Source organism: Triplophysa rosa, linkage group LG8 (genome assembly GCF_024868665.1).
Source record: "Triplophysa rosa linkage group LG8, Trosa_1v2, whole genome shotgun sequence".
NCBI classification, from domain to species: domain Eukaryota; kingdom Metazoa; phylum Chordata; class Actinopteri; order Cypriniformes; family Nemacheilidae; genus Triplophysa; species Triplophysa rosa.
In genome coordinates, this window is record NC_079897.1 from 1 (window position 1) to 27,773 (window position 27,773).

Consider the following 27,773-nt stretch of genomic DNA (forward strand, 5'->3'; position numbering starts at 1 on the left):
ACTTGGCCACCAACCCTAAACACCGAGGGGCCTCCAGAACTTGGCCACCAACCCTAAACACCGAGGGGCCTCCAGAACTTGGTCATAAAACCCTGCTTTAAACAAAACCATATAAACACATTAAAAATATTTTATTCAAAACAAACAACTGTGAATTAACTGCAAGTGATAACAGAACCTGCCTGAAATCACTTTCAACTAATGAAAACCTTTAACATCAACAGCACATGCTTATTTTGTTTCACAACACACTAACATTAGACCAGTCACAGCACATGAACGATCATAAAACCACAAATACATGTTAAATAATTAATTTCAAAACACTATATCAGAAAGGCAGCTTCATGTAAAACAAAAAGCTTAGCATAGTGAATTATTTAAACTGCACAACATGTAACTACAGAATAAACCATTAAATAACAAAAGAAAATGTAACAAACAAAAAGCAACTATTTATCAGAGCTCATTATGAAATATATGATATGAAACAAGTAACAGTTCTCTAAATATAAAAGGGCTACTAAAATAAAAAACATAAGTACACCTCTAGCTGCTCTCACCAAATAGTCTTTCGTTAACACCGCAAGGTATCCAGGCTATTTGGATCAAGAGCCATCACTGGCCAATGCATGAAGCTTCTACCAGCAATACCCAAGAACAAACATAGGAAATAAAAGCAATGATCAATAAAAATGTTTACACCACTCTTCTTAAAACAACAGCAAACATAACACTCCAAGAAACAACATTTCACACTTTTAAATTACATGGAAATAATTCAACTATATAATACATATTCTGAAAAAAATTTAATATGCATTAGGTCAGTGAAAAATTCTTTGCAAACAGAGCAAGATCATATTTAGGGAAAGAAATTAGAAAGTTAATAGAAAACCAGCAATATAAGTGCGAGGTTAAGTAAGAGAGGGGAAATGTTTAGGATATGGAACCTCTTACAACCTGGGGAAAAGAATGTAAAGAACTCTGCAAACAATTGTAAAGAAATCTGGCAGAGGAAAAAAAAGACACAGACACGCAACGTTCACTCAAGCACAATATTCCTGGCAGAGTGAAATGAAAGACAATAAAAGCAATGTGCATGGAAGAATATCCACGATGAGGAAATACAGATGATCTTCACAGTTGCGTTCATTGTTTTCCTAAAGAAAACTACATAAATTAAGATTACAGGCAATATAATGACCATCAAATAACACATCGCTAGATATTTCCTCTGCCAACAATGGAACTGGTACTACATTACTTTAAATTTGTCATTTAGTATTATCTTAAGTGTTTATAGAAGTTTTTCCTGTTCAATTACAAATTAATTGGACCAACTCTCTCAAAAATCCTTTCGTTAACACCGCAAAGTACCCAGGCTATTCAGGAAAACACTACTGATGGCTACATAAAAACAAGCTTCGACCAGCATTTTCTCAAGACCAACTTTACAGAAAATAACAGCACCGTAAGCAAGTGCTTTTAAATCCACATCTGTACACCAGAAAAAAAATTATTCAAATTAAAACAAATTCAATAACAGAACCAATGACTACAATAACATTCGATACATGCACCAATTCAGCATCTAAAGGTTAACGTACAAACTTAAGACAATTAAAATTAACTTACGAACAAATACCACCAAATTTAATTAAATCTTTCAATAGAGTACACAGTTCCCAAATAAATATGTTCTGCATATCAGAAAAGTTCAGAAAATACAAAACATTTACAAATAAAATGAATGTAAAACATGCAATACTTCAAACATGCAGATGTTAGAATGCGAATTAGTGATAACACATTTAAATCCAAAGCTTAAAAGAATCTCAAAATAATTTAATATACATCGTGTAAAACTGAATGAAAGATACCATAAGATTGCAAACCACATGGGGAGTACAACAGAATGCAATACAAACCAAAAAAAAGAAAGCAAAACAAGTCTTGTCAACAGAATTACAAATGCGTTTTAAACCGACTGATTTAAGGTTGGCGTTACATTCAAATTTAAATCCAATTTCATTCAAGTGGGATGACAAACTCACTATAACAAAAGCAGCGTCGAAGAAACCACATCATTCTAACTTGGGTACAGCTGAAGGAAAAAAAAGATAAAAGATCTGAAAGTATTTAGAAAAATAGGGTTCGGCTGAACTGCTGAACTCCCAGAGGTGGGTAGTAACGCGCTACATTTACTTCGTTACATTTACTTGAGTAACATTTTGGAAAATATGTACTTTTTAAGTAAAATTAAAAGTGTGTACTTTTACTTCGTTACATAACTTACATTGCTTGACGTTCCTTAGCTCCTTCATTTTAAAATATGCTTTTTAAAACGCGTTGTTTATTTCAAGGTTGTTGTCTCTTTTTACATGCATTCCCGAGTGATCGATTCTTTTGAGTCGATTCTTTTGAAAGCATTAATTGAACAATGGGCAAAACCATTTGAATAGGCTAATGAATCAGTTCAAATGATTTGTTCAGTTCGCAGCACGATCTGAATCATCTGAAGCAGGATTACTCACTCCTCGTAGCGCCAAACTTAAGAACACGCAGAACACAAAGAGCGTTGGATGAAGTGGATATTAATCTAGATCTATACAATCAAAACTGCAAATGTGTCATATTGTTTGCCAGCAATGATAATTGCCCGCCATATGCGCGCATCCGCGCGACCTGTTCGTCAGACACTGCAACATGCGCGTTACCTGTCAGACACAGAGATGTGGGCTTGCAGAAATATACATTTGAAGAACAGAAGGAAGAAAACTTGTTGATGGGCGTGTGGTTCACTGTTTACTGTTTGTTTACAAGTAAGAGCGTTTCACAACACACACGTGACACAACACGAGAAAAAATGAGCTTTGTTCAAAAATGTGTATTTCATTTAAGAGAGCACTGCAGATGTTCTAGATCATCTTAGGAAATGCTCGGAGTTTAGTTCATGCTTTAGTTTGACATGGTCTATTATTCTAAATAAGTTGTGTAAACTACATTGACATCAGGACTAGATGAAATTTACAGAAATGCTTGTCTCTTCTGTGTTTGTCTATTCTTTAGTCTCTCGTATATTGCAAAGATATCTGCTTATGATAATTAAAAATATTGATTAAAATGTAATATTAAAATATTGGCGTTAATATTAATTTTATGTAGTAGGCCTATATAATCAGATACAAAGTAACTAAGTAACTAGCTACTTGAGTAGTTTTTTCATTGCATACTTTTTTACTTTTACTCAAGTAAATTTTAAAATAGTGACTTTTACTTTTACTTGAGTAACAATTTCTCTAGTTACTTGTACTTTTACTTGAGTAAAGATTTTGGCTACTCTACCCACCTCTGTGAACTCCCACACACACAAAAAGCTGACAAAATCACTGGTGTAGCACTAGTAAACCGTTATACAAACAAAATATTTTAATCACACTGTATAACACCATATATCAAGCTTTATCACCGTTCAGTCTAGTGTTACAGCTTAGCCCAGAGCACATGAAAATGTAAACCATGAAAAGAAAACAAAATATGCAACATTTAATTAAGAAGATTAAACAAAGTTACATGCAAAGCAGATTAAACTAATACATTTTATACTGCAAATCATGAAAATATGGATGAGAAACAAAAGATTAAAGAGCAAAAAAATGAACATGACGACATGAGCACATGATATAAAATGAGGTAGAGAACAAGTAACAACACTTCTGCGCAAACGAAACAGTATGGCTTCTATACCTCAAGATCTATCATTGTGAAGAGTTTACATCATACCACAAACTGACACATCTGCCTGTAATTTTCATGTGTACTGAAAGACTGGTTAACTGACGGGCAGCCCCACAGTTCCACTGAAGGAGGCAGAGACAAACCTAAAGTGAACAAAGACGCACTGAAAGCGCAAATAAAGGATGATGAAAACAACACTAACATACCTGTGTTCTTGCTCAAAGAAGGTAGCTGTGTAGGTCTTCAAACAAAGACTGGAACTTCCACTGAACAAACACACACCAACTACTGTTAACAGACAATGCTTTAATGGTACGAACAGGTTTCAGTTACAAACAACAAAGTTATAGTAAACTGTAGCCAAGCAGGGTGTCAAAGCTTGACGATAAACAAGCTTTCCTGTGGCTCAGTGGCACTAAAAATACCAAGGTCATGGGTTCGATCCCATGGGATTGCACATACTCGGAAGCAAATGTATAATACAATTTAATGCAAGTCCCTTTGGATAAAAGCGTCTGCCAAATGCATAAACATAACTTATATTTAAGTAGAACGCCAAGCTGGACAACTGCAAAATCAGACAGAGAAAAAGGGTACTTGATGCCAAAAAGTATTTCCTTCAGATGAAATTTAGTTAGTCAACCAAGTTGATACTGTACATCGAAATAGCATAAAGTCAAAGTTGGACAGCTGTATTATACTTTTACAATGTATATTTTGTCTTGCACTGAGAGTGTGACGAAGATGATGTGATGCACACAGTTGACAGTAATCCTCATAGTATGTGCAATACTGGTCACACGTGAAGCAGAAGCTAAAGTTGGAGTCTCCAGTAACCTAAAAAACACCTGAAGCCAATCAAAGTCTTAGTTCACTTCAGTTACAGGCAGGTGTATTAATGCAATTGGAGCTAAACTCTGACAATATAGATCTCCAAGAACTGGACTGGAAAAACAAGGTACTCGCTGGTGGACTCAAAGGGCAGTGATCCGCTCTGACACAGCACTGAAGCAGGATATCAAACTAAAGCAAGGTTGATCTGATTGACATTGGATTCCTCATACTAAGAGCAAAAATGAATGTACAGGTATTAAGGAGTTAATTGTAGGTTAAACTGGTGGTATAGACAGTTTTAGCTGACACGCACGGGCCTGACACCCAGTTAAATTCTGGATTCTGTTTGTCTAGTGTCTAATAATGTAACCATCTAAATTTTATTTAATTTGTTAATATTAAAATTATTTTACTGTATAATAATTTTATTAAATAAGTGATTTGTTTAATTTTGTTGTATGGTCATTTTATTAAATAATTTTGTTGAATGGGTCCTGTAGTTGACACAGAAACTGTAAGGTACGTCGATACCAAGCTCAACTGCTAGATGTCAGAGTCTAAATTAAATATGTTGGAGAAACAAGTTTAGCCAAGTAACAGTTCTTCTCAGTTTCTTTTGCTTGTTATAAATAATCTACAGGCACTTTTGTTTGTGAATATATACCGGAAGTTAAATTGGAGTTACAAAAGTGCACATGCACATTAACTTTTGCTTTTGTTAAGATGAAACAGTCCATGTCAAGTGTTGAGCTCTAGCAACTCCAAAAAAAGCATAGTCACGTAGATGTATACAACTTGCCACAAAGCACTTACGAGACAAAGCTGTGATGCAGTCTGCAGGAACAGAACTGCTCACAGCAGTTAACAGTGATCTGGCCAGAAGTGACATGAGCTTTAGCTGACAAACGTTAAGCATCAAGAATCCAAAGCAGAAACCCATTCTGCAGTAACCTCAGGAAGACAGAATGGGAAAGAAATGTAACATTTAAAATAAAACAAGGAGTAATCTTTTAAAAGTATAAGCAGCAAGGTGCAGCAATTAATCCACTGAGAACTCATTTCTAGAAGACCGACATGCAGATGTTGATCATTAAAGTTTCTCACCATATAGCTGACATGGGCAGTACTCAGTACTTCACAACACATAGCAGAGAAATAGAGATTTGAGCTAGACTGAAGTTGGAAAAATCCAAAACAAGTCACACAGCAGTCACTAGTAACACTCACATATAGTCTGGACAGCAGTGGCAGTGCTCGCCTGAGGAAAGATCAAAATCTATAGCTACAGCTCCTAGTTTTAGATACTAAAGCAGACAGAAACTGAGAAGCAAAAGACTTCACCATAAAGCCATCCACAATTACAAGAGCAAGAGTTTGGCTAAAAAGATTAATTTAACAAAGTCATGAATTCTTTATTGCTAATGAACTTAATTAACATTTACAGTTATAAATGAGGAACAACTAAACCGGTACTCAGTCTTGCTCCATTGGAGATATATGTCCCCACAGAGTACAGATCAAACCCCAATAAAACACCTGAAGCAGCAAATTACACTTACAGTTAACTTGTGTAACAGGCAGGTTTAAGGTGGCTGGAGTCAAACATAAGTGTCAAGAGACTGAACAGAACATCTACACATTAATGCCTTTCTGAAAATCTATGGCAGGTCAGACCAAGAAAGAAAAAACTTTGTCATGTGAACAATGACAAATCAGGGCCTGCTAAACAGTGATATTTATTTTACCACCAACAGCAACAAAGACTGTGCCTATGGCCTACATGCAGTATAACTTCCAAAAACATAACAACAATAAAGACTCCATGAAAAAAACATTATGAATTTAACCATGCTTACAATAATAAGAGTTCAGCAACACAATATTTATAAAACTTGCTAAACAGTGAAATGTACCAATAGAAAAGCCTAACAGCAAACACAGACCTCTTAGTGGTTTAGAGAACAGCTGTATCACCCGTTTCATAGAGGGTAAAAAGTGTTAAGCACAAAATTGAAATCCAATGTATGCAGAAGTTAAACCAGATAGTGTTAACAATTCTAGGTTTGAAAGGCTACCTCATGCTCAATTATGGTATAGTCAGCATTACTCAAGCACCAGAAATCCCAGCACAGGTAGACGCCACAGATAACGCTAAAAAAACCCGCGCACAAATCAGCAGAAAGAGATCACAACATAAGGCTGAGATTACTACTGTAGTGCAGACCAAGACAAACAGACAAATTAGTAACTTACATTGTACACAAACATTAAAGTGTTTGTTGGTTTGGGTTAAAAGCCCTTTACAAGCTAACAAATAGATGTTACAAGAGACTCATATAATGATCTCTGCTCCGGTGTTAAAGTAAACCCCAGAGCTTTACTAGGTGGGTGCAGTGTAACGGGCGGACTGAAGCAGCATTTACAGGCAGGTTAATCTGCAGTTTATGCTAATGAAGCATCCACAGACATAAGATCTGCTGAAAATAGTGACTGGAGATTTGTTTAGGATAGAATCACATCACGAAGAAAAGCAGTTAGTTAATCCAAATAAAAAACAGACATAAGCGTCTCACTACACAGACTGCACTTCAGGCAACAGAAATATGGCATGTTAGGAAAAGACTGTTAATCCACATAGTTTAGAAAGATACAGACAATTACATACATCTTTAGATCTGTTGAATCAGAAACCAAGAATTAACATGCTTCCATAACAACTAATCACATGAATTACATTGCGTTAGGGTTAGACATTCTTATAGTTGTGAAATTGTCCCCCAAAAAAAGCATCTATGAAGCATCTCCTGGTGAGCTAAATGCTATAAAGTTTCCAAACAACTTTAAACAGTTCCTCCATACAGTCTACAACAGAATAACCACATACATTTGACAAGCAGATCACACCCCCCCTCCCTATTACAATAAATGAGTTAAATTATAAATGAACAACATGGATGAGCACAGAACAGAAGTTTATGATACAGACTCATAACCACGTGATAAGCTGCTTCTGCTCCCACATAAGACAGGCCAAATTTAAAGAATTGCTTGTTAAAGGAAGAACCATTGGCATTATATGTGACGTTTGTAACTTAAACCATTCAATGTCCTAAAGCCTTATGTACCCAATGGTGTTTGCGAAACACAATTAATACAGTTACTGACCATCTAGACGTTTCTGACAAACAAGAGCTAGAAAAAGCACTGATCACCAAAACATGAAAAAACTCTATAGACTTGAGCTAGGAATGTAAAGCACGAGCTAGGAATGTAAAGCACAAGCAGTTTAGTTTACGGTCCCTTTGCCTCCTAAAACATTTACCTTCCTGGAGAGTTTAGATCAAACCACAAACACGTATGTCTGTTATATTTCAAGTAACCTGTAAGACTTCGATTGCCTGCTTCCTATGCATTTTATTAGTATTTGATCAAAACTCTACAGTAAGGTAGATCTCAAAGAGCAAGACTGAACGAACAGCCTTAGCACAAGAGAAAACAAAAACAAACTCTGTTAACAGCCAATAGGCAGTACAACAGAAACATGACTTACTATGTAAACATTTGATTTCTGTACATTGTGTTAATGACAAAACAGAGACATGCAGTTTTTGTGTACCTGGAAGGTGGACTACAGCGAGTAGATGTGCTGTTCGTTACAAGAATGAGATCTTAAGAGCCATCAATGCTGCTGAAAAACACTACAACTAGTCATATATGTCGAAATCTCTCCTAAACTACAAACACAAATGTCAATACAATCTAGCTTCAGATCATCCGAGGCTTTTAGACAAACAATATTTGAGAAAGGAAAGTTGCTATAACCTTAAATAAGCGTATCATTAATTAGCATTGATATTAATATTTGGCAAAAACCAGAATGAATTTAAAACAAAAGTACAACCTTAATTAAATCTTAAGATAATTACAGGTGAACAATCACAAAAAGTATCACTTCCATGTTTGTTGATCGCATTACAGGTTCACTTCAAAGTTCTCTCTTATATCATACAAAAAACCCAGTCATAAGACAGACAGAACAGCAAAGTCAGAAAAAGTTATTCAGCACTGTTTTTGCACATACGGGTGTTTTTTATTTGTTTCTCAAGGTATAAAAACACACCTGCCTGTAATATTCTGGTGAATTAGCTGCTTAACATGACTTGGATCAGAGTTGGGGAAAAACTTAGCAGTAATGTAGAACTTCAGGAAGAAAAATAAACAGCCTTTGCTAGAGCCATTAAATCTGCAACTGTACAACAGAGTGAGCCACAATGTCAACTCCATTCAGCACTAGAGGAAAAACAAGGAACAAGGCACAACTGAAGAGAACCCATAAGTTAACCAGAAAAGCTATCGAAGTCTAGAGAGCAGCAATTAAGCTACTGTTAAAGTCTCTTATCCAATAATTCATCTCAGTAGATTGAGGTTGCTTAAATGAGAATCCGGTAATCATTCCCTGAGCACCAGATTCATGCCAGCAGCACATGTCAACTCAACCACAGGAGGCCTGTCAGAAACTCACAGGACACATCAATGGGAAACAAATCTGTGACAAAACAGTGCAACAGGAACAGACAAAACGGACACGGTTGCATACAGAGAGAAACAACTTCATATTCAATCAGAGATAGGACGGTGTAAAAATAGTAACATCACTTGAACGCAACGAAATAAGCAATAAAGTAACAGCAACTGGGGCAAAAATATAAAATGGGGAAAAGCAAATCTGATTATAATTCAAGTCAGAGGAAAAATTTAGCATAGCTTACATTGTACAAAGTCAACCGACCACCAGATATGAACAAACATATTTTTATATAAACTTCCAAAAGCTACGCACGCACGCCAGCTATCAATAGTGAGCAAAGCTAACAAATATGCAACACTTGTACAAGCATGTTAACCATTAGTCTGTTGTAGTGGAGCCCTCATGCCAAAAATGTGATAATTCTGCCATATTATTCTAATCAAAAAAGTGCAGGAAACACACAAGGCTACAGAATGGTATTGCATGGTATTGGTACTTCAAAGACATCTGTTGCAGACACATGCAGAAGGGTCTACTGTTGATGGATCTGTAGAACTGAAAGAGGTACAAAAGACAAGTAGCCAAAAAAACAGTACGTTGAAACCTAAACGGTGGCAGTTTACTTGCTTCAGTACTCCATTTCATGAGACTACAGAACACTTGTGATGAGTGCTTGTGCCATCTTTAAAAACACAAGTAGAAACAACTTGCATGCTCACTTCAACGGTCAAGACCTTCAGTCACATCCAGCACGCTCACCAGATCTGCAATGACATTTAACATGCTCACCAGGCCTGCAGACACTGGAAGAATCACAAGACCTTACCAGCACTGTAGAAACCTTCACTGATGTGTAGAAACCACATACTTACCCAACATGCAAAAACATCCTAACTCGCTCACCACACCTGTAGATGCTGGCCATAACACAAGACCTTACAGAGTGTGTAAAAACATCATACCTACCCTACACTTATCCAACCTGTCGAAAAACACCACCAACAGACCCTGGCCACAAACGATAAAGGCAATGATCAGGGCAGGCAAAAAACAGGCATATAAGATGAAACTGGCAATGGTCAGGGCAGGCAGCAAAGGTTCACAAGACAATAAACAAATCCTAACCTCTACCATGGCACACGGCCAGAATTACAATTAACCACTAAACAAGACTTCACAAAAGTGAAGACAAACCATGCTTATGTAGACAGGTGTAATGAGACACAGGTGACAATAATTAGGAACAATGAGTCCATGCTAAGGATTGTGGGAATTGTAGTCCAGAGTGAATGTATAGTAATGGGAGAAACAAAGCTTTTCCAAGCTTTGAATCAATTGAACCAATGAGCTCTATGTATGCGTCTCAAAAATGAGAAAACAGTTCAATTTAGCCAATGCTGTACATTGTGACACACAGCACTGGTATATAGAAGTGGCGTCCTACCATAAAGTAAATGTTTTTGCTAACAACCTCTTTTGAAAAGGATCTTTGCCCATAATTCCTCATCCTCCACCACCACTGAAAATGGCTGTAATTCTTTGATCATCTGCATTGTGTAAATATTAATAGTGTGTTCACATCACATCAAATGTCTTCTTTAATCACTTTTATCTTTAAGATGTCCAGAAGATGCAGTGTGATGCACTTCATACATACCTTATCTATGAACATCACCAGCTCTCCTGTTTTTGCCAAGTGGTTGATGTCCTTAGGGCAACATCATGTTGACCCTGGGACAACATTTAAATTAAGATTTCAGAAATAAGTTTATAGTTTATTTTAAATGTAATCTTCCAACCAGGATTAGGTGCTTCTAGACCATTGTTTTTCACTTATCATTTCCCTCTGATTTTAGGGGCAAGTTATAGTTAGGGTTGGGTTTGATGTGGGTTTAGGTATTATTTATAAAAATGTTGTCCTTAGCTCAACAAAATATGTTGCCCTGAGGACATCAACCACTTGGCAAAATCAGGTCGAGCGAACATCACCTCCATCAGATGTATGTCTAGTCAATAAATCAGGGCGTTTGGGAGTGCATGTGTTTCAACTTTGATGAGGTGATGTCTTGTTTCTGTTTATAGTACAATTTGTCTAGTTTTAATGGTTGGTTATCTTAGAATGTGTGTAGCTGAATTCTCATTACCAGCTGTAGGACTGTGATGAAAGTGAAAGTAGTTTAGAGTGGAGCTCAGTCATATGTTTACAATCTCTGATAACCAAACACTACTCCAGCGGCTCTTCCTCTTCTCTAAGGAAGGCCTCGCCCCTTTTGTGGCGTATTCCTTTGGGCGGAGGAATAGTGACATCGGAATAGTGACATCATGTACCTGGGAAGTAGAGGGCTGTAGTCCGATTCCAGCCGTTCTCTGTAGTCCTTGAAAAGTGAATTCTGTTAAAGACAATATCTCGCATGGCATTGAACTTTGAGCTTTATCATTTTGCAGATATTGTTTATGCTCTAACAGTAACATTACACACTAACTAAAGGTTGAAAAATGGGATCGCGGGGAATGGGACCTTTAAATATACTTTGACATTCTAATAATTTCACATTTATCTCTAATAATTTCACATTTATCTCCAAATTAATGTAGAAACAACACATTTCTTTAACATCATCATTTTATGAATGAAAGCAAACATTCTAATATTATTAGCTTCGCAACTGATGTCTTTATTAAATATTATGTTCTTTTCCACCAATCAAACCCTTTATAGGGCACACTTATAATAAGTGTGTCCTTCCTCCTGTCTAACAGATAGGAAATACACAGAAAATAAATTAATAAAGTTCTCAAACACTTTACAGTCTTTACTGCTAAATACATGAAATACAGAAGAATCCTCATTAAAGTTACAAAATCACATAGATTTCTTCTTTTCTTTTGTTCTTTGATTAACATTAGTGACAGGAGTCATAGCAGCAGGTTTAAGAACGCGGCCCCTTTAAGAGCTGCCTCTCTACGTAGGTCTAATGCGCTTCCTATTTTCACTACTCTTTGCATTCATGTAAGACTGTTTTAACTCGTTGAATACTGTGCTTGCTAAAATACTGGACAAAATGTGCTTTCTGGCATAATCTTGTGTGTTTTTGTTCATTCAAGCATGAAAGGAGTTAATACTGGTGCGCTGTCTGACAGATTCTGACGCAGCCTTTAGCCCATGTGTACGTTATATACAAGACGGGACCGCTGTCGTGTGGCGTTGAGCCATGTTCCACAGCCAGAAGCTGTCAATCTAAACTGGACGTGTCAATACAACCATTTCAAATCGTGTCCAGATAGTTTAAAGGCTTTTATGTGAATAAAAGCTTGATTATGTAATGTAGCGCTAGACAATGATTACAGAAAAAACGGATGTTGCGTTAATGGCGTTAAATATTTTTAACGCGTGTATCTGAAAAAATATATTGCATCCGTTAAAGCGTTAACGTTGACAGCCCTAATATACTGTATATATATATAATACTAGGGATGCACCGATATGTAAATTTTGGCCGATAACCGATAATTCTTTAACATTGGAAGCTGATAACCGATATATTGGCCAATACACCGTATCTAAACAAGGTAACCATTAGTTCTCCTTTTCCCCTGAAAATCATGTACCAAGCCTACTTTACAATAATTAACGATTCTTTAACCTTCAAACTTTTCTGGTATATTTAATAAACATATTATAGATATGCACATAAAATAAGGAAAACTGAACGCATGTTCGCCCAAACACCCCTTTCCCCCCAAAAAAGTCTGTTAAGTTACATCATAAAAAGGCAACTATTTGCCAAAATTACGTATTTTTCACTTCGCAACTTAGTTCTGTGTTTTTTAGCTTGTTTGCTGTACACCCTGTCACACAGCAGCTTTTAGGAATTGTTCTGCTTTTTGTTAGAAGTCAGAAATTACAAGGAGGCAGCTTCCCGCTATAGCAAGTCAATGGAGAGGGTTGGATCGTTCCCCGGTGTGGGCGTGGCCTAAATGCGCTCCGTCTCTATGCCGTGGAGAGCAGAGAAAGGATCCAGTTGGTCAGCTGGATGATGACGACGCGCACATCCCCAATTCGTCACAAAAATCGAATTATTGCAATTTACGCGGGTGATCCCAGCGAGAACATAAAAAAACACTGAAATCTGTATTTAGATAGAACGTTTAATCAGGGATGTGATTTTTCCAATTAAACTAAGTCTAGTCCTGGCTTAAGCTATACCTGTCCTGGAAATCGCTCCATAATCTTTTACATTCACTTCTATTCAAAAGTCCTTTTTTTCATAACTCATTTAAACCAGCAGTATTAAAATACAATCTACGGTGTAAACGCAGTGACATTCTGAGTAACAGTTTGAAACAGAACATTCTTTGTCAATCATTTGCAAAATGATATTCATCACATACTGTAACATCATTCATAGCGGAGCACTGTGAAAGTGCCTTTGTACAACTTTTTCCACTTGTTTATGCAAGTTTAAGAATTATATACAAATAAAAAAAGCATAAATCTTAACCAGTTGCTATTTTCTTTGATTAAGGTGAGAAGCCAGTGTTAGGATTAATCCGCTAATGTGCAATTCTTTACCTGCTACTCCAGAAATGCAGATAAATTGATGTCCTCGTGAAACTGAAAGTCTACAGGCACTTTATCATCATATGAACACACAAACAACAACTTCAATGAATCTTCCAGTGCTGAATACACAGATGCTGAATGAGAGGAAGGCAGCAGGAGCTCTTCATTCCGACGTCACGGCCACTCGGAGATTTCATTGGGAGTTTGTCCCACTGCGGCCAGTTTCCAAAGTGTCTTTTACTGGCATCCTTCAAACAGCAATAAAATAAGAGCAGATGCGTTAAAAACACAGTAGGAAAACTGTTGAGATCACACAGAAATCCCTTAAACACAGTTGATCAAATACAATCAGATAGGTGGATTCAAGGAATGTTCTTGGTTCAGTACAGTTTTATGGACCACACGCTATTGTTTACCATAAACAAGACCAGTGTCACTTTTGCTTTGAATAAAACTGCCAAATGCATACCGGATCAATTTGATCAACTATAACTATAATTAAAGTAAAACCTTTCATTTCAATGAACCAGTTTCTCCAATACTTAAACATGTATAACATAATTGAGCTTCATATGTGAACCTGCGGAGACTCTCAGTGCGGCTGCTGATGCGACTGGAACTGCATCTCTCGGCCGGCGTCGACTCGGCCCGATCTCGTGTGGAAGTCTCGGAGGATCGATGCTGATCTGAGAGGTTCTGGCTCAAAGATGTGTTCTCATGGTTGCTGACCACAGGAGTTTGAACACCTGTGCTAGTGCCCATAGATTTGGAGATGACCTTAAGTTTATGCGAAGTCGACTTGTAGTGCTTCGATTTGTGCTGCACGCGGCTGTTGTGTTTGAGAAAAAACTCGCAGGACTCCTGCAGAACACGGCGACTCTCGCTGATGGGGCTGAAACACAGAATTCGAAACCATCACACATTTCCTTCATTTTTTACATGCTTAAGAAACATGTCCCTGTATAGTTTGTAATAAGGCCACACAGTAAGACTTGAACAATGTCCTGACATTTATTTTCGTTGACACAGCACACTCTCTTTCTACAACAAACAAACTCTTACAGCGAAACATTTGAATGAATGTCAAGTACAGGAGAAGGTGGTCTTACTCTTTTTTGCGAGTTCTACTGAAGAATGATGCCCACTCTGTGCAGGTTTTCTTACTGCTCACCCAAAACACTGTCGATATTCCCACTACCAGCGTCATGAGATACTTCATGAGAAACAGCGAGAGCTCGGGGCGGTCTGCATCAGTCCTCTAGAAACAAAACATAAGGAATGTAAAAAAAAAAAAAAAAAGAATCGGACGCCTCCAGCACTTGTGAGTTTAAAATCTTACGCTGTAGGAGCAGGGAATGCCATATTCCTGACAGCGCTCGTTGATCCAGGTGTTCTCCCAGGAGCCACGGCGGGCCTGTTCGTACAGGTAACACCCCAGCAGCGTCAGCAGAGGGAGAAGATAGAGACCGCTGAAAACTCCGATGCGGATCATGAACTTCTTCAGCTTCTCCTGGTTCCGTTCGTCGTGTTGGATCACCTGACGCACGTGGTTCAGAGACACTATCCCGGCCAGCAGCAGCGAGAGGCCGGCCAGCACAGCCACGGCCAGAGGAGCCACGACGAACCAGCGCAACGCCGGCAGGTCGTAGAGACCCACGAAACACACGCCGCTGATGCCGTCTCCCTCCACTTTGTTCAGCGCCAGCAGCGTGACTGTGAGTGCTCCGGGAAGACCCCAGGCCACCGTGTGGAACCACACAGCCTTTTTCTCGATGGCTTCACAGCTCCACTTGGGCCCAGCAGCCAGAAACCAGGTGATGGTCAGAATGACCCACCACACCATCCCGGCAGTGGAGAAGAAATACAGCAGCATGAAGAGCAGCGAGCAGGCACGGTTCTGAGCGCCCAGCACCACTGTGGACGAGCGGCCCGGCACACTGCTTTTGATGCAGGCGGCCTCGTTACCCAGCAGAAAACCCACGAAATAAATGAAAGAGACGAAACTGTAGCACACAGCGTAAAAGATGATGGGCCGCTCTGGGTAGCGGAACCTCTTCACATCAATGAGGAAAGTTAAAAAGGTGAAGAGAGTGGCGCACAAGCACACAACAGAACAAATGCCAATGAAGGTCTTGGCAAAGCGAACTTCATGTGCTTTCAGGTACATGTTGTCACACGGAGGCGCGCAGTCCTGTGCCCCGAGAAATGAGCCGCCCTGACCGGGGCGAGTCTTCAGCTGAAGAGGACACCAGAATCCCAGATCCCGGTTGGCTGACAGAGAACTTCTGGGTGTGGTCACATCTTCAACTGGCGAAACAGCAGAACCAGCAGGAGAAACATGGCATGATTCCAAACTATTCAACCAAAGACAGATAAACACAAAAGGTCAGTGATGTACAGCTCTAACAAACAATAAAAAGCTTTGGGTGGCTAAAAGGGTTTCTTCAAAGCGATACTTCACCCAAAAATAAGTCAGTAAATGATGACAGAATTTTCATTTTGGGTTAGGGTTATTCCACATATCAGACTGGCTTATGCTCATGACAAAAGTTTTTAAATAGTTGTGTGCGTGTAACAACAGCTGCTTTCATCTTGTGAGCATTAAATAACACAAGTGCTTTCTACACGGATTAAAAATCCCACTGTGTTCATGTGCAATGATGAAAATCCCATGAATCTAAGGTGGTTACAATATTTGATATGTTCTCACGCTCACCCGTCACACTGCAGTTCTGAAGGCCAGCTGATGCCAAACGTGCGCATATCTCTACTGCAGTCAGACATGACACGCCCACACAGCTCTCTGCACGGACGCAGCACACGCGTGTCCTCTGTGCACTCCGGAACAAAGGCTTGACACAGGAACAGATGAACGTCAGGAGAACAGCGCAGGTTAACCAATGGCATGAAGTGCTACACAAAGAGAAAGAAACATATCATATCATACAATGACACTTTGAAAAGAAATTAGGACAAAAACAAGATGAACAGAAACTGATTCAATAACAGAATATTGACACGTGCATGAAAACCTTCAGCTTTAAATAGATCTGACAGAACACACATGCTTAAAAAAGCTAAGCAGAGATCACAAAACATGTCAATAAAGAGCGAAACATTTTTGTAATGCTGGTTGAGTTTCTGACAGCGATCATAAAGTGCTCTAAATACATAAATCAACATCTTCGGTTGAAAACACAAGACTGTTCCAAATGCAATGATATGATGAACTACTTGTCTGTCAAACTCTGTATCTGCATACCATTACGCATAAGCTGTTGTCGTTCTCTTGAAATCAGTCTTGAATATAAATCAAGAGCAGAGCTAACACACCTTCAATAAACATGCGAGTGTTGTGTGTTGGTGTGTGTGTGTGTGAAGTGCAGTGGAGTTTTTTCTCCCAGCAGCAGTTTCCTTCCTGCTCTCATGTTTAAAGGTTTGAACAATAGTGCCGAGGGCTTTTCTCCTGTGTGGAATATTTGATACGTCTACAAAGGCAGCTCAATCTGTCAGTAAAACCTCAACGAGACGAGTGCCGGAATGTGCTCTGTACCTCACAGAAATACTGTGTAAAACCACATGAGTTTATATTACAGACCTGATATCCATTATAACAAATAGGGTCTTGTAATTTGAGCTTTCAAATGTGACTTCTTTTCCCTTTGGCCTCATATGAATGGTAAAGATCAATTCTTTATGCTTTATCTTTTCAAAGCTTACCTTCATGTTGGTGGCTGCAATGTCCTGGTCATAATGATCAAGCATGTTGGGGAAAAATGTCCTGTTGTATGACATGCCATGACACCACTGCACACGCACTGGCTCACATGTGAACAAACTGTGGCTCACACAAGAGTCCAACATGAATGAAACGATGCTTAACCAAAGAACAGTCTGCATGATCCCATACAGAAGCAAAAGATTCAAGATGATCTTCAGTCATCCACACAAACACCACATCCAGATCTGAAACACACAAGACAACACCATTTAATATCTTCACATTCATGCAGAACATCTCACAAACATATCTCAACAGTCATTTCGTATTTCAAATAAAACACCGCTAAACCGCGGTATCTGTGGTAATACAAATGGTGATCAAATAAATAAAGAAATGGGGTTTAACTGTAAGAACTTCAAATCAGATATTTACAAACGAGACGCTTTTAAGTCGACGGAACGTTTCCACAAAGCGATTAAAAGTGAACATCTTAAAACCTGACTGCATGAAGCCAACAACTTTAGTGTTTAATTGTTTGTTGTTTATCTCTAAAAGCGGTCATAATCTAAACGCCCACCACATCAAATATCCCTCAAACTCTGTTCCATCGGTGTTTGTGTGTTGTTGAAGATTCACACGGATGCTCTTCTTGCTCCCCAGAGTGTGAGATGTGTCGAAAAACTTCATCTAATGATCCGTGTATATTCCTGCAGGAAACGGCCGCTTCGTCGGAGTTTCTGACTTCCTAAAAAAGGAATTTGGTGTTTGCGCGTGCGCAGTAAACACCCAGACGGGTTTTACCTTTACAGAGCTGCAGTTTACGCCCCTTCACAAACCTGTAAATATACACGCGCGTGACAGATATAATTTTGACTTATCACTCACAACTACAGTCAACAACTTACAACTGTTAAACACAAAGTCATAACCCTACCATGCAAATAAAATTCTCATATCAGAGCCGTAGCCAAGTTTGCATATTTCAACGCCCATTTTGTGTGTTAGCAACATTTTTACGTCTAGTCCCAGAAGAACTGCAGCTGTAGAGTGAACCTCCTTTCGGTTTTATATACTGCGTTCAAGCCACCTCGGAAATGGGATATTTCCCCACCACAAACGCGAAAGGAACGTCTGGATTTAGTAACAGTAAAAGTATTTAGTAGAATTAAAAGGTCTTCGGGTTTTTGTAAGAAAGAGGGCCTCTCCGTCACGCTCTGACGTCTTCCTGATGATGTCGCCAACTTGAGGGTTAGGGTCATCGATATTTATATGGTTATGGTTCTTAATAATTCAACATATTAAGTCTCTCTCCTTTAGTTCTTTTGAATAGAGAACCAACTTTTATTATCTTATTAATCAGACGATCTGGACGCACGTTTTTAGAGAACTATAGTTTTAAATAAATCGTAGCACGTTTTTACAAGGAGTTCTACTTTATTTCAATACAGTTAGTCATATAGCCCACACAACTGTTTATTCGTTGCAGGTAGCCAGACACACAGAGCAGGCAGACAGCAGGACAAAGAGAGACAGACAAACAGGTGTCACCAGCAGTGCAGGGATGACAGCAGATGCAGCACATCAGGTCTGATCTGCAGTCTAATGCTGGTGGTTTTATCTGGCGAATGTCTAGCCCTGATCAGACCACTGACAGATCCACCAGGCGAGAATCATTCGCTGCTCAGCTGCTGTAAGTTACGGGTGTACTCACCAACATCATTAGATCCAGACCCCTGACAGAACAAAAGACATTCAATAAGGTCATGAGAATGTTTTTATATTTCACTTCATCAACAAAACTACCAGAATCCGCTAGAATGTAAACTATAGGGAAGTCATAAAATACACACAAAACCCGTTTCATTCAGACCAGAGCTCATATTTAAAATGGCTCTTGCAGCCTAAAAAACAGAACGTGTACCTTTAATCGATGAATATTTAAGGTAATAATAACCGGAGTAAATCTGCAAGTATTAATACCGACCTGCTCCACGTACATCACTGAAGCGATTAGACAGCGCCGTGTCTATGGCTGACAGAAACACAATTAAATAAAAGCAACTTTGATGGCTAAAACATTTCATCTTCTACTTGTTGAGTGGCATCTAACGTTAAGGTGGTTTGATTACGGCTCAAGTATTTGTGTTAATATACAAGTACAGCTCCCACGTGCTTCAACAAACACACGCCAACAAATCTCGCGAAATTAGAGACGTGATAAAATCACGTGACGCGTGGCACGCTCACCCTCGGCTGGCGTGTTCAATGCAGATTTTCAAAACAACTTAAAAATCATTTACATTTGAACAATCCCCAGTCATATGTAAAAAGTATAAGAACCCGAAATTTGCCAACATTTTAAATAATTGTAATATGCTGAATACATTTGCGTTAAAAGAACATTAAAATGAACATTAATTAACATTAAAAGAAATGTGAGTGAGTAAACTTTGATCAGCTAATACATTAAAAACAGCTGAGTGTTTGTCTATCAACAGCTTATGAAGAGTTTTGAAGTTAAACGGGTCACCTTTTTCCTAACAGACCTAAAGAGTTGGTAACATTGTTTAATAAGAACGTTATTGTCACTCTGCATGTACAGTACAGTACTTGTGAAATTTGAAACTTTTAATCATGATTTTACTTGTAGACGCGTTGTATTACTTTACTTGAACTTGCATTGCTTTACTAAACCAGAGAGTTGAAACCCGTTCAAAACTTTGGCGCATCATCACTTGTATTATATCTTACAAATGGTGCAAATGATGCAAACTGTTAATGGTTTTATACACACTGTTGCCGGTGTTGGGAACTGGGCAGTTCCAGTCCCAGACAGTTGCTGAGCATCAACAACGCATGCGCATAAACTTGAGTTTGACCAGCAGTGCATCTCTAGCGCATCCCATTCACGCGCATCTGTTTGACGTGACTACGTGTACATATACTGTGCAACTCTTCATAACTAATAAACGCTCATTAAAAGTCTGTAAAAGGTTTCATTCATTTTGTAGAAATGGGGTGTTCGTCATCCAGCAGACAAACAGTCGCGCAGGAGTCGCGGCCGGGATTTAAAGAGATGAGCGGAGAAACTCTGCGTGAGTATAAGTTCTTTACTTAGCCTATACATCACTACACTGCTAAACGCTTTACGACGATATAGATTACATCAAAATTGACTGACTTCAACAATAATGTTTAATGTATAGGTTGTTTGTGGAGCTTGTCTTTTAATGATTGTGTGTGTGTGTGTGTGTGTGTGTGTGTGTGTGTGTGTGTGTGTGTGCGTGCGTGCGTGCGTGTGTGTGTGTTCATGTTTGTATATCCCGGTGGGGACCTAAACCTGAATGCACACCAACACATGGGGACTCGTGTCACCGTGGGGACCAAAATTGAGGACCTCATGGGCAAAAAAGCTAATAAATTGTACAGAACAATATTTTTTACAAATCTAAAAATGCAAAAAGTGTTCTATGATCTTTAGGTTTAGGGATAGGGGATAGAATATACAGTTTGTACAGTATAAAAACATTACGCCTATGGACTGTCCCCAGGGGGATAGTCAACCAAAGCCTGTGTGTGTGTGTGTGTGTGTGCGTGTGTGTGTGTGTGTGTGCGCGCGCGTGTGTGTGTGTTCATGTTTGTATATCCCGGTGGGGACCTAAACCTGAATACACACCAACACATGGGGAATCGTGTCACCGTGGGGACCAAAATTGAGGTCCTCATGGGCAAAAAAGCTTATAAATTGTACAGAACAATATTTTTAAAAAATCTAAAAATGAAAAAGTTTTCTATGATTTTTAGGTTTAGAGGTTGGGTTAGGGGATAAAATATACAGTTTGTACAGTATAAAAAACATTACGCCTATGGACTGTCCCCACGGAGATAATAAACCAGACGTGCATGCGAGAAGTGCGTTAATGTAAAGACAGCGAGCGAGAGAGAGAGGAAAATAAATGTAAAGATGAATGGATAAAATGTATTTTTTAATACAACAGAATGTCCGTTTAAATGACTTTTTACATGTTCAACAGGACTAAAAGAAAACAGTTGTGAGATGTGTTTCGTGTTGTCAGTAAGTTTTGACTATAGGATTTTTCCTCAGATGATGAGGGTTGTGTGTTCAGACAGCTAAAAGGCCGTTTAGGACACCTTCAGCCTCAGGCATGCCTCTGTTTCACTGCATCAACTCATCTGCTGTGTTTTCATATCACATTCACATGGATGAGTCCATTCAGCTGTTCTTCATTCATAACATGAAGTGATGCCTTTGGCTTTTAACAATGTGAACAGGTTCAGTGATAAATATTGCATTGATCTTCATTTTCCTGTTGACTGTTTGCATCTTTCTATGGAGATGAACATTTTCTACACACATCCTGGAACATTTAGCAGTGTGTCGATCTCATGTGTGTACATAACCTTTTCATTGAAATGATCTGCTGACAGGTGGTATTATGACAAGTTTTTGAATTGTGTGTTTGTATGTTTAATTTTGCACGACAATTGAGAAAAACAGATGTAATCTATCTGATTACTACTGTAGAATCAATGTTACTCGTTTTACTAAACTAAATAACGTGTTTCGGGAAAACACTAAATATGCTCTTAAAATGAAAGACTTGCATTGTGTTTCTGTTGCCATGTGTAAAGTTCTGAACGATGCTTTGTTGATGTCTTTAGAAAGACAAATATTAACTATTTTACAGTTTATTCCTCTCTGTGATATTAATTATTTACCTGTGTGCATCTGTCTGAACAAAATGCTTCAGATATGCATTAGACGCTGAAATTGATCATTCGCAATGTGACCAACAGCTGAATTTAATTCAACAATTGCTCTGCATTAATGCGCAATGGATTAAAAACCTCTTTAACAATAAATACAAATAGTTTATTCTGGTGATAATTATTCATGTTAATTCAATTTAATTGAATTTTGATTTGTCCCGTGTTTATGTTTTTGACAGTCAGCCGTGAAGGTATTATAGCAGAGGACAGTGTGACCGTCACAAAGCAGATGCAGTTTGAGAAAGAATCAGGACCAGAGGTGACGGGTGTTCTTGAGAGTACTGAGGTTGAGAAGGTTCAGGCTGAGGCCTTTAAACCAGTCAGTGCACCTGTGGAGGAGATTAATATAGGAGAAGTTCCTTCAGCACCAAGACCTGATTACTCTGCTGAAGAGCCATTGTTTCATGCTGCTTCAACTGAACACGTCAGGTATGCTGATGAACCACCCACCTCAGCTCTGGAGCCCGCATCAGAATCTACACCACTAGATTCTAACCCTGTTTTATCACCAAAACCCAGGCTAACGGAATTAACCTCAGTTCCGGAATACACATCAGAAGTCCAAACCCCAGGCTCAGAGCGAACACTTGAGGAAGTGACCACAGCCCCTGAAGCTACCACAGGTGCAGAGTCTGCTCCAGTGAAACTAACCGAAGTTCCAGAACCCACTCCAATGGAGCCGAGCTCCGCTTCAGAGCCAACATCAGCAGATTCTACTACAGCACTAGAACCCACTCCAATGGAACCGAGGTCACCTCCAGAACCCACCTCAGTGGAACCTAACACAGATCAAGAGCCAACATCAGCAGACACTACTACAAGTCCAGAACCCACTCCAGTGGAACCAAGGTCACCTCCAGAACCCACCTCAGTGGAATCCACAGATCAAGAGCCAACATCAGCAGATACTACTAGAGGTCTAGAACGCACTCCAGTGGAACACAGCCCAGATCTAGAGAAGACATCTGCAGATACTAGTACAGCTCTAGAACCCACTCCAGTGGAACCGAGCTCAGCTCCAGAACCCACCTCAGTGGAACCTAGCACAGATCAAGAGCCAACATCAGCAGACATTACTACAGGTCCAGAACCCACTCCAGTGGAACCAAGGTCACCTCCAGAACCCACCTCAGTGGAACCCACAGATCAAGAGCCAACATCAGCAGATACTAATAGAGGTGTAGAACCCACTCCAGTGGAACACAGCCCAGATCTAGAGAAGACATCTGCAGATACTACTACAGCTCTAGAACCCACTCCAGTGGAACCGAGCTCAGCTCCAGAACCCATCTCAGTGGAACCCAGCGCAGATCTAGAGAAGACATCAGCAGATACTACAGATCTAGAACCCACTCCAGTTGAGCCAAGCTCGGCTCCAGAACCCACTTCATTGGAACCCAGCGTAGATATAGAGCCAACATCAGCAGATTCTACTACAGCTCTAGAGCCCACTCCAGTGGAACCGAGCTCAACACCTACAGCATGTTGCAGACAGGCTGAAGATTCTTCTGCATGCATGGATACAGCAGCTGTTACACAGTCTATGGGGGGGAATGCTCCTGCTCAGCCTGCTGCTCTACAGGGTAAGGATGGGGGATATGAGGAACTGTTCTCACATATTCCAGGTGTCCAGTCTGCAGCAGCCTTTGCAAAACAGATCTGTACTTTTAACTCTTAAACTACTTTTGACAAGTAGAACAAAGTATTGGTCAGAGCAGAGGTTAGACTTTAAATGCTTCTACACATAATAGTTCAATACGCAAGGAATGCTGGGTAATAGAAGAAAGATTGTCGAGAAGGGTTTACTGCATTCTAGACAGAGACGTTTCAGTACAGTAGCAAACCGAATATGTCACACTTCCTACTGCAGACGCTCTCTCATTCTGTGTGCTGTTCCAAAAACCACAATAGTCTGTGATGCTTCACATTATATAAGCTTTTGTGTCCGCTAGGGCTGTGACGCAGTGTGACAAACAATATTAAGAGATTTGATTTGAAACGTGTATGTGAGGATTCAGTATGTAAGACAAGTGCTTAAGGATAGAGTTCTCGCTCTAGCAGTACTGATATGTTCTCTTTGAAAACTTTGAGACAGTTCTTACATTTTTTTACTTTAAAATGTTTATTTTGTGTCCATTTTTTGGCATTGCATCAAAGCAAGTGTACAAGAAAACAAACAAAAGCTAAAAAGAAATATGTTGAACAAAGACAGAATAACCTTAAAAGCAATATGAAATATAGAAGGTGCAGACACATATAGGCACATACACATAAGTATCTATATACATACATGTACAACTCTCATGGTATTATTGCAAGTCTTTCAAAAGATGAGCTAGAGATACTTTATCAACATTATCAACAAATTATAAGAAAATTGGCAATAATATTGAGGGCACAATTACATTCCTGGGGGAAAAAAGTGTCGTTACGATTTCAGTCTGACTAATACGTTAAAGGTCCAGTCAGTGAAATCTAGCGGCAAGGTTGCAAATTGCAACCAACCGCTCACTGGTTTGGTTTCACCGCTTGAGGTTTTACAGCCGGACGATGAGAAGGCCGTCACAGATGCAGCTGGTACGACTTTTCTTCATTGGCTCAAAGATCAAGAAAGTGTAACCATTAGAAAAAAACTAGTGCTTTCTAAAGCTCATGTGCAGTTCATGCTAAAATGTTTTGGAGATTTAGTAGGTAAATTAATTTCTTTCCAAATTACGACCCTATTTCAAATAGTTTTGGTTTATCAACACGGTCGTCATTTTGAATTATAATAAGTTCTAACCTTTACTACAGCTGATCACGTGACATTACTTGCGATGTGTCATATTACTTATAGCATGAATAAATGAGGCTTTTATATAGCATTGCTGTACACCCAAAGCGCTTGACAATCACATCAGGGGGGTCTCTCCTCAACCACCACAAGTGTGCAGCATCCACCTGGATAATGTGACGGCAGCCACAGTGCGCTCACCACACACCAGCTATAGGTGGAGAGGAGAGCGAGAGATAGAGCCAATTCAGAGGGTGGGGATTATTAGGAGACCATGATTGACAAGGGCCAGGACACCGGGTTACACCCCTACCCTTTACAAGAAGTATCATGGGATCTTTATTGACCAAAGGGAGTTAGGACCTCAGTTTTAACATCTCATCCGAAGGACGGTGCTTTTTTATAGTCTAGTGTCAGGGCATTAGGACCCACACAGACCACAGGGTGGGCACCCCCTGCTGGTCTCACTAACACCTCGTCCAGCAGAAACCTAGCTTTCCCAGGAGGTCTCCCATCCATGTACTGACCAGGCTCAGTCCTGCTTAGCTTCAGTGGGAAACCAGTCTTGGGCTACAGGGTGATATGCCTGCTATAATAATATACAAACATTTCTTTCTTGTTTTCTTTCTTTCAGCAGCTGGGGAAAATTGAACTGATCTCCAAAGATTGCTGATGTGTATTTACACCCAAACTCACCACTGGAAGTTAAATGTTGTTATGTTTTATACTGCAGTGTCTAATAATTGATCTTCCCTGCATGAGTTTGTACATTAGTGTTTCCAAATCACATCAGCACTGTTGCCACAGAAGTGCCTTAGAGAACACAGAGGCATCGTGGGTAATGAGCGCAGCGTGGGAGGAACATTTGTGATACTGCAGTGAAAGGGATTGAAATGTCCTTGGTGTGTGTGTGTGTGTGTGTGTGTGTGTGTGTGTGTGTGTGTGTGTGTGTTTGTTTGTTTTATGCGTTGATTGGTGGCTATCTGCCTCGTTTCCTCTGAGTGGTACGGTTCAGTACGGTACGCAATTTTTTCCGTTTCCACTGTAAATGGTACCCAAATAGCGAACCGTAACGTACCACTTTTTTGGGACCCTTTCGTAATGGTACCTAGCACAGTAGTACCAATAGTACAGTGTTGCCAACTTTTGCAAGACAAATAAGCAACTGCAGCTCCAAAAACAAGCCCAAAACAAGCCCAACATTATTCATGATCATCAATGTAATTTATTATCAATTATTTATTATTAATGAACGAGCCTGGGTCATTTTAAACTGACACTACCCTGTTTGAAAAACACAAACATAAATTATTTTACAAAAATTAATTGCAAATCTCTGATGTGAGCAGTATAGGCCTGGAGAGATGGAAAAGGAGAAGATATAATGACCACTTAACGTAGCTGTAACAGCCACACATTTATAATGAAGTAAAACTGAACTATATGCATTTGATGTATACTTTTTTAAATTATATTCTGCAATGATCAATACATTTATTTAATACAATAAAAATGTTTGATGTTTACCTTATAGCCTAATATATAGGGTCATCCCTCCCTACCCCTTTGCTGCACCTTGATCAGATCTGACCGTTTCGTTCATGTTCACATTTCATCCTAATCGTGACAGATGTAATACATTTAGTTTAGTTGGTAGGGGAAAGGAGGCGGTGTGTTTGAGGACAAATTACGCTATTCACACGTGCTTAGGCTTGAATAACGCTGTGTAGCCAAACGCGCAGATCTACACTTTTAACATGTTTAATGATGTAGCCCGGTTATAAAATGCTTTTTATCTTTAAGTGAATATTTCATCTGTTTAGTATATTTACCTCCGATTACACAAAGAGCGCCGATGATTACGTGAAGAGACCACTGTAACATTCTTGGCTTCTCTATGTTGTTTTACGTGCTTAGATATGTTGTGTGACCTCCTGCGGCTCCGCGCAGACCAATCGGCGCGTGACATCATAGTACCGCGAGAGTGATCGACAGTAGACGTCTCTGTATGCTTTCAAATAGCTCTCGCAGTGCTGATGTTATGCTCTGCCGCATGTAGTACAAAAAGCCTACCTTCGAGCAGACAGTGTTAATGGATTGAACAAAACAGCGACCATAGATGTAAAGAAACAAAGTTGCTTGTCAGGTTCAGAACAAGCAACCATATTTTTTAAAATAAGCCCCAAAACCCGCAACAAGTGATTTTTTAACGCGACTTGACAGAAAAAGAAGCCCAAGGTCGCGTATTATAAGCGGACTTGGCAACTATGCAATAGTACCGGAACCTAATGGGTGGAGCTAGTCTCACTGCAGAACGCTGATTGGTTTACAGAGAATCGTAACTTGAGCGTGCTACAAGGGGAACCAAACAGTATAGATACCAAGAGGTGAAACTCAATAGAACGTTCCATTGCGACACCTGCGACCTGCGTTTCCGCCATTTTGGGGTGAAAGCGACTCTGCTTTCTGCTGTGGCGATGGCAATAGCAGCTGCTTTGTTTAAAAAAATAAAACATTAAAGCTGAAATTCAACCTGAATGATGATAATACATGACGATAAAAGCCTTGGCTCGCTAGAAACCTTGCCAGATATCAAGCATTTTCACCCCAAAATGGCAGCCGCGCTGTTTTCTCTCAAAGTTGCGCCTCTTGGTATCTATACTCTTTGGGGGAACGACAACACAGGAAGCGCCATTGTCATTTACAGATTGCTTTGTTGCGTGAGAATGACGTCGATCGCTACTTTCCGGTGTACACCAAGCCTGCGTGTTGTCAGTGGAAACGCAAGCCTAATAATGGTTACCCGTAACGAAGCATA

The 27,773-nt window shown here is 39.4% G+C and overlaps 1 protein-coding gene across 2 annotated transcripts; it reads right to left on the bottom strand.

Annotated features, from left to right (window-relative positions):
- Nucleotides 1-12,850: 12,850 nt before the first annotated feature.
- fzd6 (frizzled class receptor 6) lies at nucleotides 12,851-19,573 on the bottom strand. Of its 2 annotated transcripts, XM_057340971.1 has the most exons (8): nucleotides 19,376-19,573; nucleotides 19,103-19,124; nucleotides 17,388-17,633; nucleotides 16,384-16,580; nucleotides 15,007-16,021; nucleotides 14,777-14,925; nucleotides 14,248-14,559; nucleotides 12,851-13,915 (listed from the first exon to the last, which is right to left on the bottom strand). In XM_057340971.1, exons 3-8 carry the CDS (start codon nucleotides 17,565-17,567, stop codon nucleotides 13,861-13,863), a joined length of 1,908 nt encoding a protein of 635 aa, XP_057196954.1. In that variant the 5' UTR covers nucleotides 17,568-17,633; nucleotides 19,103-19,124; nucleotides 19,376-19,573; the 3' UTR covers nucleotides 12,851-13,860. The 2 variants fall into 2 exon arrangements, with proteins under 2 accessions (XP_057196954.1, XP_057196953.1); XM_057340970.1 differs by lacking the exons at nucleotides 19,103-19,124; nucleotides 19,376-19,573 and adding an exon at nucleotides 17,969-18,403.
- Nucleotides 19,574-27,773: the final 8,200 nt, after the last annotated feature.